General features: G+C 35.9%; 1 protein-coding gene across 3 annotated transcripts; it reads left to right on the top strand.

The window, feature by feature from the left end:
- The first annotated feature begins 1,089 nt into the window (after positions 1 to 1,089).
- LOC115451573 lies at positions 1,090 to 7,673 on the top strand. 3 transcript variants are annotated; one of them, XM_030179928.2, is made up of 9 exons: positions 1,090 to 1,220; positions 1,597 to 2,905; positions 3,293 to 3,491; positions 3,835 to 3,963; positions 4,301 to 4,397; positions 5,821 to 5,919; positions 6,339 to 6,487; positions 6,899 to 7,072; positions 7,290 to 7,673. In XM_030179928.2, exons 1-9 carry the CDS (start codon positions 1,218 to 1,220, stop codon positions 7,435 to 7,437), a joined length of 2,307 nt encoding a protein of 768 aa, XP_030035788.2. In that variant the 5' UTR covers positions 1,090 to 1,217; the 3' UTR covers positions 7,438 to 7,673. The 3 variants fall into 3 exon arrangements, with proteins under 3 accessions (XP_030035788.2, XP_030035787.2, XP_030035789.2); XM_030179927.2 differs by having other exon boundaries at positions 1,581 to 2,905; XM_030179929.2 differs by lacking the exon at positions 5,821 to 5,919 and having other exon boundaries at positions 1,581 to 2,905.
- The last annotated feature ends 4,193 nt before the right edge of the window (positions 7,674 to 11,866 follow it).

Raw genomic sequence — 11,866 nt, 5'->3', positions numbered from 1 at the left:
AAAGAAATAGTTTATCGACAGCTGACTTCCTTAGCCTATCGTATCATTGAATAATAAAAAATATATTTTATTTTTATTAATTTCAGATAATCGACTTAGCACTTTTTGACTCTAGTGGTATAAATTAAAGTCATTAGTTTGTTTTGAAACAAGTTAGTAATCAAACAGTACTTTCATTATATTAAAAAAATACAAACAATTTATTGCGAACCTCCTTTTTTAGTTAAAACAATGGTTTTGTGTTAATATTAATAGCAAAGCAGTATGTCAGTCAAAACTATTTTTACTAGTACTTGCCTACACTAAGGAGACGTTCCATGGTCAGAATCCTCAGGACCAATGACTTGTTTTTAGGTCACTAACAGAACTCAATTCCCAAACCTTAAGAGGAAAGCGAATGATTACACTATAAAGAGTGAATAGTAACATAAATGGGTATCTATCGTTGTGATATTTGTATTATATTGAGCCGTAGTGCGTACTCCGTGGCGCACTAGTCACCAACTGTATTCGGACAAAGTTTATTCCACGTGGATTAAATAGTTTGTCATATTTTAATGTAAGCCTTGTTTTATTATATACCTTTTGAACCGTTCCAGCCATAATGACCTTCAGGAAAACCAGGGCCCTTATTTCCTATGCCACGATTTCAAACACACACACACACAACACGCATTTATCCCCGAAGAAGTATGCAGAGGCGTAACCAGGGCACCCACTTTTCGTCAAGTGTGTTCCGTCCCACGGTGTGATAGGGGGCCAGACTATCGCCATATCGGGCACAAATTTCAAACTCCGAGCTGATACTGAGCAGAAAAACACATATATCTCTTTGTCGGGGTTCAAATCCAAGACCTCGTTTTATTTAAGAAATAGTAAAATTAAGAAATTTGGAAATATATCAATCCCTTCATCATCATCAGCCACATAAAATCTACTGCTGAACAAGTCTCCCCCAAAGATTTCCAGACGGACCTGTCGAAAGCGGCCTGCATCGAGCGGGTTCCTGCGAAGCTTCCCTTTACGACCTCATAATTTCCACACTCTAAACATAACATTAAAAAATATTTGTTGACATCATATTGACACTTTCTCAGTTCAAAATTGTCATGGCCCGTCAGAATCGCACCGGAATATTTGTAAATACGTAAAAGTACGTGGTTGCGTGGTTACACTGCAATATTATCTAATATTGTTTGTATATTTTGTTCCAAATTATGGTGAGTAATTCTATATTCCTTGAACTGATCTAAGTAATCAATCAGTCGTGTCGCCTGAGTAAACTATAATTAAACGTGTTAAATAATTTCTTTCCAGATCAATATCTTGCCTTTTATATTTTGTAAGAGTAGATTTTCATATTACCCTCTTTTATATCTTTCAATTTCTATAACACGGACTTTTTGGTATCACACATAAGCTGGCTTACGACTTACCACAGTATTTAAGACATTATGAAAACTAAAAATCCCGTCAAATAGTTCAATGCAGCAGTCTGTCGAGTTTATAAGACTTAAAAGTCTTCATCATCGTGTTAATGACATCCATTTATACAATATAGATAACTTCTTTTATTTTAGTTAGACAATGTTTCAGGACGAAGATATAGAAGATTTAGTAGGCGATGTGAAATACACAGACTCGCAGAAAAGTGTAGCCACGACAAACATGTACTCAATGGACTTCGACAGCAGTTCAGACAAAAACAACTCTTCAGGCAAGGAGACGTACGTCATAGAATGTGATGATAGCGAAGACAGTGAGACTTATCTTCTACACAGCAACAGGAGTGTTGTCAACTTGTTTGAAAGAGAACACCACACAGCACAAAATGTAGATGTATTAGTAAAGACTAAGAAACCATATAAAAGACACAAAACTGCATCCACAAGCGTACACAAATGCCTGTTTGTAGCTCAAGAAATATTTACACAAACAAGCAAAACTATCATAGAACTTGCCGAAATAGAAACATTAAGTAAAGTCGAAAGGAAATCTCTGGAGACACAAACCTCGCTGATATCAATCAAGGAATGCAAAATAGTTGAACAGTCATTGGAACTGACCAACTCTGTATCTCATTGTAATGTAATTAAACATGATTTTGACGTAAACAATACTAAAAGATGTGTAGTAACTTGTGATCAACTCCTGAACGGTTCTCTGGAGGATGGCTCTTCTAAATTTCTAACATCAGAGCCAGAAAATTCCGCTGCCAGCGATGATTCAGATAGAATAATTAACATTATAGATGACGAATCAAAGGATAACGAATTAAGCGAAGAACAGATAGCGAATCGATATGAAAACACGAGTGATTTTGAAGACACTAACTCAGATATAGAACAAGATTCGTTAATGGAATGTTGTCAATTAAAACCAATTTCAGACAACCAAAGTGATAGTAGTGAAGTAACGAAATCAGTAGACCATGATATCGAAGATCTATATACGAAATTATCAGAAAGTATCGATTTATATCCCTTTGATAAAACTTCTGAGGAAGGTAAAAGAAAAATAGGCACTTTAACACCTCTAACTGAGGAATCAACAATGAAAAAGGATAGTGTAGACACCTTTTCGTATAAGAACAACTTCAATTCACTAGAGAAAGATGTACCTTTTACAAATAATCAAGGATTGAGGATAAAATTACTTCCGAATGAAGATATCGATAAAAGTACATTCAAACTACCTCCGATACAAAATAACAAGTCTTGTCCAAACAGTCCGCATCTTAATTTCTTGTTCTCACTAAACGCGTCGTCAAAACATTCAGAGAGAGCAGGTGCTTTACCAACAGTCGTGGAAGATCAGAATCAAAGACGATGCATGGGAGACAGGTGGGAGATAGGAAATAAGGAGCTTGCTTCAGGGGAAGGTGCACTTATCAATGGAAACTCCGGTAGGTTTAACACAACCATTACATCACCTTTTTCCATCTGCCATTATCCCAATATTGAATTGACGCAAAACACTTTTCCAAACTTTAAAAGGAATTGACTTTATTTTTACAACCTTGCACTTGCCGAACGTCAACTACGTCTGGGGAATCCAGTACCCTGTAAATCACGTTAGAAAAACCCATACAAAGTAATACTCTCGTTGCGAATATCCTAATATCCTCAATGAAAGCTTTGTGTACGGGAAAGCTGATGGAATTTAGACAGCATAAATATTATTAACACTGTCACTTCTTTATAATTTACGAATACAAAAGAAGTGAATAGAATGTCTTAAAGCTCAAATTACACTGATAATTAAGATACTTATTCCTTACTTTTATTATCAGACTCTATGCACTTCAGTCCAGAATATCTCCAGTTACCTCCTATTCACATCGAAGGCCATGTCGTCCACAATGCACGGACGAGTTCATTTCTAAATGATAGAGTGGACGCACATGCTGTGGACACCTACAGTGATTCCATATCCATTAAGAACAAAATACGTGAATTGAAAATGAGCAGACATGCGAAGAAGAATATACCGTTAGTATTTGGGGCTGGGTTCATTATATTTTTCTGTCAATATAAGTAGATAGAACTCGAGGTGGTCTTCACTTAATAATATCAAGCATGTACTCTAGGTCATATACCATGCCGAGTCTTCTTCTGCGGAACGGAGTAATAAAGCCTTTCGTCTACTACGCTGTCTCAAACGTAGATGGCAGACTTTGTATACGTACCTTTTTCAAAGGCTAAATAACTTAGAAAGTATGGATGTGACCAACAGAACCGTGACCTTCATTTAGACAACGAAAGCCATTCTTCACCAGTCGCTATATAAAAAAAATATTAACCGTTAATTCCTAATGGATCTTGATTTTACCAGTACTCCTCGAAGTCGCAGCATGTCACCGATCTCCATTTGTCATGAAGGCAGCAGGATTAGCGACGTGGCGGAAAAAAGCTGCGAAGCTTTGTGCGCGGAACTGTCCAGGAGATTACGGTCAACGTCTTGGTAAAACGTTTTGTTACGAATACCTTGATGTCGTAGTATTACGTAGGCGGTATATCTGCCGTGCTGAGGTCTTAGATTCGATTTCTGGGTCGGGTAGTCTAGAATTGTGACCGATCAATGATAAAGGCACACTGCCTATTCGGAATAATATAGCTGGCCAAATGTGGGATGTTGTATGCGTGCTATTTGCTTAACCGCGTAATCTTGAAATAGGAAAAAGAGTTATTCTATGTATGATGTACGTTGCGAGTGAAATACATGTAGCATAATCTATTTATGAAAGGATGTAAGTATATGATGCTTATAGAAATGTTATTCAATCAACATTTTATTTTAGGACTCAAATCGCAGATACATTAGAAGATGTTCCGAGATCATTGGATAAGTTTTGGGGCATTATAAGCGAACAGAGGATTGCGGATTTGATTAGATTGGTATTTATTTATGATATTACATTTTCTATACTATAAAGCTATCATTTTTAAGATAGAAAAAAAAATGAAATTTCTGGCTAATTTTGCAATTCTTAATATCTATAAGTATATTGCATAGATATTAAGTAATTGCTTAATGCTTAGTAATTAACAAAAGTATTATATAGGGTTTTTTATTAATACTATTACTACTTAATAGCAGTTACAAATAAATATGCGTATAAGGAACTAAAGATTTGCTCATAATATCTTACGGCAAAGACATTATCAATTAATATAATGGATACCTCAATATGAATCCATTTATTTTTGTTTATTAGTTCCAAGACACACTAACCTTTTCTTTTACTTTAAAGACATTGAGATAAATTCGCTTTCTGTTCTGAATATAGTATCTATTCTACTACTAGCTTCCGCCCGCAGCTTCGCCCGCGTGGATTTCGGGTTTCAAAAATGGAGAAGGTGCTCAATTTGTCGGGATGTTTTTTTAATTTATGGTGGTATGCAGGTGGTCCGATTGTCCGGTCAGGGTCTGATGATGGAATCCTGGTGAAATCGAAGGAACTTTTAACCATTAAGGTTGCACACGAAATGACGGAAGCTTAAAAAATGGAGTAACTTCTCCCGTTTTCCCAACATTTCCCATCACTGCTATGCTCCTATTAATTGTAGCGTGATGAAAAGTATACTATAACCAGCTCAGGAGTATGAAAAATAATTGTACCAAGTTAAGTTAAAATCCGTCGAGTAGTTTTTGTTTCTATAACGGTTATACAGACAGACAGACAAAAATTTTACTAATTGCATTTTTGGCAAATCAGTATCGATCCCTAATCACCCCCAGTTATTTTGGAAATATATTTCATGTACAGAATTGACCTCTCTACAGATTTATTATAAGTATAGATATGCAAAAGTAGCTCAAGAATTGTCCATAACGAAAACATGCATTTTAAAGTAAAACAAAAGAAATAATATCGTGAAGCCAACCAAATAACTAATGATATATTAAATTTTGTGACCGTTCAATTTAGTCGGGTCCGCGATATCACTTTTGTTGAGTTTCAGAACGCGACATTACATTATTATATTCTGTGCTCCAACGCACACTGCTTTGATGTTAGGAACACACCTACATTGCTTAGACAACAGTGAACTTTATACAATAGCAATAAAGCTCAAATTGACTCTACGTATTAGTTAGAAAACGTTTGTATGGGAAATAGAAAAATGCTGTTTTGAGAATTTTCCCGGCAATTATTCGAATTTTTCTCACCTTTTAAACCTTCCCTAGACCTCCACGAATAATTCAAGACCAAGATAAGATAAATCCGTTCAGCCGTTCTCGAGTTTTAGCGAGACTAACGAACAGCAATTCATTTTTATATATATAGATATTGCTATTAATCTAAACTCTGTCTAGGTGAGTGCTCACGTGGAGTCTCCTAGGACACAAGTTTCCCGAAGCGCTTGTCATACGCTGGCGTCCATTTTGAAAAACACTAACTATACGAAAAAACCGGTATCTACCTATTTTGTATCAATCGTCTATAATAGATCCTATCTCATGGAATGCCACCTAAATTTTTTAATAAACAAATTCACAAAAATACTAGCAAGCCCACCCAGAATCAAATAAATAAATACCGAATGGTACTGCATTGCACTTGGCATTAAGAGACATGATCTTAAGCCTTAATATGGAATTTCACTGTTGATAATGTCCAAATCTACAATGCTCGTTACCCCTTAACAATAGACATAATCACCCAATGAAAACAAAACACTATAGTTTTACTATATTCGCTAACTCGCACCAAGGCAACGTGGTACACCATGTCTTTAACCCCTCAGCATTAGAAAAGCCCTGCCCAGACACATATAATACAGAATTGATATTATTAATCCTAAAATCATTTCTAATTTTGATTTAACAAATAGGATTTCCACGAAGCGGTGACGATCCTCCTGACCAAGACCGGTAGCTACAGTAGGCCGGTGCGCCGTGCTGCCAACGTCGCTCTGGACGACATCGTGTCAGGCGTGGAGTTCAGTCATGCCATCACAGCACTCTGCATACATGGAGCTAGGTACTACAAATTTCTGAGGACCATCCTGACTCACTTATTTTGTGTCAGGATAGATTGCAAGAGCATCGTTGCCATTATTTACGGGCGTAACTTCTGTAAGTGATTTAAGTTTATGCTTTTCAAAGCGCACTTTAAAGCTGATTTTCATGGAGTTTGTAATAGCTGATACTTGTAGCTATACTTTGAACCTGACTTTAAAACACTTTTTTGTATTTAGAGCTCTTCCTCGCGTTCCTGTTTTTTGTAACCGATGTCAATACTATAAACTACGTATCGATTAAATTACTGTTCCTACGTACCCCATCACATATGAATACCATGAAAACAGGGTTGGATAGAGCTTGACCTGACATCACCTTCAAAATACTTCATATGATCCTGGTCATTAATCAATTCACTATCTCTTAAAAGCCATAAGAGTCCTCTAGTCCGGTGTGCATCAGCCCGACTGCTGGTAGTGTCTTGTGCACTCGCTGGCGGTGGGAGGGAACTGCTGAGGGCTCGGCCCCCCACCGCCGCTGCCGCTAGGAGGTATGCGCTGCGCTCTCTAGCCGCGCTACTCGAAGACAAGAACACTGACACCAGGTAACGACTTATTTCTATTAATCCCAAAAAATACTCGGATTAAAAAAATGACCAATGGAATAAAATTTATTTGACATAACTACAGATCATTTATTTTGATTCAATTAATCTACAGATCGATACAATGTGCACTTAAGATCGTTTATTTACTTAGCCGTGACAGATAGCGCATCGAAGTGTCGGAAGTCATTTTGAAGAAATATTTTTCCCTCATCAGGAAATACGCCGAGCGACTTTACACGATGTTGCGACCGCTCGGTAACTTCGAGGCTTACTATCTCACTGATGTGGACGTGGAGCAAGCCTCGAGGCAGATGAAGAAATATGACCAGCTGTTGCTCAGCGAACCGCCCAAAGAAAGGTGACGGTAAACCGAAGATTGCGTGTTACGTTTTATCGGCCTAGCATGACAATTTTGGCATCAATGATTTGATAACTCGTGAATTGTTTCTTTTTTATTCTTTAACTAATGTTAAACCCTATAGGCCCAGGAAATTTTTGATAAATTGTATTCAAAGTGTGAACCAAAGCCTGATACCAATGTGGTATATTCCCCCCTTTTATAACCTGGGCCAATATATATTGGCTATATATATATATATATATATATATATATATATATATATATATATATATATATATATATATATATATATAAACCCACGCTTTCCAAAATGCAATAAAATAGATAGACGATATAGTATTAACATTATGATATATTTTGTATGGTTTTTGTAACTGCCAAAATGGTCATACTAAGCAAGTAAGCTAAGAGGAATTTACGAATCTTTAGTGCCTTTCTGACACCTGAAAAAACTTTAGAACAAGAAAACATCTGTAATAAACCATAAGTTCATTATTAATATATTTTTGACAGAATGAGGATAAATTATTTGTTTTTAATACCGATCCGTTTGTCAGTGAATATTAATGAACTTTCTTTAGTGTTCATGTTGATAAATATCCAGTCAAATATCATCTTTCTGCAAAAATAATGGAATACTATATAGAATTTGCAATAAATATAATTATTTTCCTAATTTGTTATCAATATTTGTATTTCTTGTTACACGAAATGATTTACAACCTTGCAACTTGCAATAAGTATTTATAATTTGTTATCACTTTTACAAATGTCTTCGAGAAAAGCACGCTGAAAATATATATATGTAACATAAGGGCGAAAGTTAGGTGGTCTCTAGTGCTTAGTGATAAATTGGTGCAACAATGCTTTTCATTTAAAGGAAAATTAAACATATCTGCTTATTAGAACGACTAGAATTTTCTTTTAATAGATACATGAAAGTCAAGTTGAATGTACGCATATAGCATTCTTAAAAATCTATGTTGAAAATACGCACATAACTTTCTTTCAACACAACAAATTTAAATGGGAAAGAAAGAACACGTTGCATGGAATGTTCTTGAACCGAAACGAACTACGTATCTCGATAAGGGACGGACACTGGCCGCCCTAACTAACGCGAGGCTCTAGGTCCAAAGCAAAAAAACGAGGTGAGACCCTGGGCGGATCAAAAAGAAAGTTCCCCGGTTTTAACTTTTTCGCAAAAAAAGTCCTCCAAGGCACTGCGCGAGGCCCCTGTTAAGGTGAGACCTCGAGCTGTTGCCCGGTTCGCCTCCCCCAAAGGCGGCCTCTGGAAACGGAGATATATAGAAAACTATGGAAATTCAAGAAACATATTATTACAGAAAATTACAATTACAAAAAAAATGACAAATCGGTTGGATAGAATAGAGGTACAGACTCGTAATAGATTTTTTTTAATATGATGAATTATTTTCCGCTTTACAGTGTTTCAGATTTTTTAAATTTAAAATGATACCAAAATCAGAGTTGTCCCTGAAGACTTATGAGTAAATGACTTATGACTCCACTATTCGTTGTACTTGAATTATCACAATACGAACCAATTTCTGAACAAAAAAATATTGGCCCAAAAATATCATAATATAACTTATTTCTAGATTTATTCGGCATTACATTCACGTCAAAATTAACCCGCAAGATACGTCATTATTGTTTAAAACGGAAAGTCCCCCACCAATCCCATTGATGCAACTGATAAACCATTGATGTATTCAATTATGAACGTAACTGCTGACGACCAACAAATGGTTGACACGCACGGACGGGCACAACTTTTACATTATCGTGCGTGTTTTCCTAAGTAATGAAACAATAATAACATTGCAAGAAGTTACGTATTTGTATTACTGCGTGATCGTTGTATTGCCAACGGCGAGTGCGCGTGCACTGGTCGGGTGCGCGTGCACTGAAGCGTCCCGTGCAACCATGCACTCGATCTCCGCTCAGGGGTGTCACGTGATAAATTTAATGCACCTGGCAGTTTGGACCTGGAAATGTAATAGATTAGTATATTAACAATATAAGTTATTGTTTTAAAATTGGACATTTATTAGAATAGAAAAAAAATTATGCTGGGCGTGTCATTTGAAGAGCTGGAATTTAATACTACCTTCATTTTATGTATCTTTCGTAAATCATATTATTTATATACGCAAAGTTTTTTTTGCTTGTGAGTCATTCATTCTTTATGGTTTAATTTTCTAAATGACTATATGTCATACATTCCCTTTTTACTCTGCTGCATATGAGACAATAATCAAGCCTATAAAATAAAAAAATACAGGATACATTCATTCTTACAAATAGGTTCCTTTTTATCCCAATAATTTACTACCATGGGATATCATGGATTATTTAAGTATACCGCTGGCGTCGTACAATATTTTAGGAACTTTTGTATCGGGAAAGGTTTTCACGCGGGCGAAGCCGCAATCAACACCTAGTATATGATATAGACTAAATGTTAAATTAACAAGGCCTTCATCCCGTGAAAGTGGATATTTTATTGTGGAATTAAATTTTGATGTGGGCTTAATTGCGAATAAACGCCAGTATGATATAAACAAAATTTACCTTACTTGCCTAAATTTTCCGTGAAAACCGCAATATTAAAAGCAAAATACTAGGGTAACATAGACGAAAGAACGCATTTTCCTCAACTTTCGGAGTTGGAAATTTCCCGCCGACACGCAAGCCAATGAATGTTTCTCCCCTTGTATTGTGGTAAACTGTGGAATCCGCCGTTTTGGGAGAAAAGTACTAGGGCAGTAGAAACGTTAGGAAGTCATTGATTTTCCGTAACCCGTGTGAAAGAGTCAGTAGCAGTGTGAACTTTACCCGTCTCATATATAACCCACGAAAATCAATATCCCCCAACTCCTTTATAGCCAGCTGAATTCATTCAAGTAACACGCTATGAATTCAATAGATAAAACACATTTTGACGAGAAATTAATAGCTAAAAAAACTATCATATTCAATCTCAAAATATAATTTGTGTACAATCGTTTTTTTGTTGTATTTATAGCACTTTGTTTTTTCTATTATACGTGATATGGAGTGGGGAATGTACTTATTTAATTTTTTCCCACTACGTAGGCAACGGTCCAAATTATGAAAAAATTAAATTGAAGTCGCTTACCGCTATTTTTAATATTGATCCCGGTCAATTCTTTCGATCTATCTCCAAAATGGACCAATCAGAATAATTTGTTTAACATGCTTACAAATTACTTATTTTCATTGATTTTTTTTACTTAGATTGTACATATAATAAGTGCATGTAACAGAATTATAAAGTTATACCTACAGTGATCAGAGATCCAACAGCGAGCAGTCAGGGACAAAACCATTTTATAAGACCTTAATTTTATATTTATCGTGATCATACGCCTCTTGCCTAAGCTTTTACCGAACTAAGAAATAATATACATATAAAAATTGGAAATAACTCCTAAAAGCATACATCCAATAGAAATAAGTGCTTTGTGGGCAAACCCTTACAATTAAGTGGCCGTTTCGGTGCACGCGCACTGGTGTAGCGGCGATGCTTTAACGAATGCACTCACTTTGCACTTAGCATCGTTTACCTGCTAACGACAGTGAGGGGTCGTATTTATTTTTATTAGTAGAAACTACAATACACTTCTACTTATTGAGTTTACAGATATATCAATCAGTTGAGTTATGTTTAATGCTATATAGCTTTCGATTTGTAATAAAATGAAATGAAGGTGGCAGTTACATAAGAAATTAATTATATTACAAATATATAAGAGCAAGTCAAGCAAACATTGATTATTTTTTCAATTCGCAAAGATTTTTCCGAAGTGTTATGTACTCGGACTTCTTGACTTGACGGACTTGAGTGTTATGTACCTATTTTTTTATGCAATAAACCGTAACGATCTATTAAAGAATTATATAACAGACAGAAACTGGATTTTATAGCATTGCACTCAGCTTGTTACTCTATCTGCTAACAAATGTTAAATCTCAGAATACCCACCCAGTAATTATTTGAGTGAATACCCTGCCCACGTTGGTCGTATCTCCGCCCACAATACGCAAACAGTGAAACGAGCCGCAGGTCCCAGGCCGAGCCGTTAACTACATCACAGTCCCTGTTTCATTCTATTAAGGTTCAAAATGGCATGATCTTCAACCTACGTGTGTGGCCAAGTAGCATCGTACGATGATTCTAGATAAACTAATGGACTTAATAGGTCAAATAATGTATTTCAAGTATAATAGTAATATTACTTTCATTACATACGTGATCTTAAGGTTTTTTTATACATCTCAACGACGGGACCAGCCAGTCTCTCGTCTAATCCTTGAAATGCCATTAACAGTAGCTGCACGAACTTTAAATTATATGCTTTAACACTGCACTACGTTCGTCA

This window comes from Manduca sexta, chromosome 21 (genome assembly GCF_014839805.1).
Source record: "Manduca sexta isolate Smith_Timp_Sample1 chromosome 21, JHU_Msex_v1.0, whole genome shotgun sequence".
Lineage (NCBI taxonomy): Eukaryota > Metazoa > Arthropoda > Insecta > Lepidoptera > Sphingidae > Manduca > Manduca sexta.
Note: the sequence above shows the minus strand (reverse complement) of the source record. Positions and strands in the feature narration are given on the sequence as shown.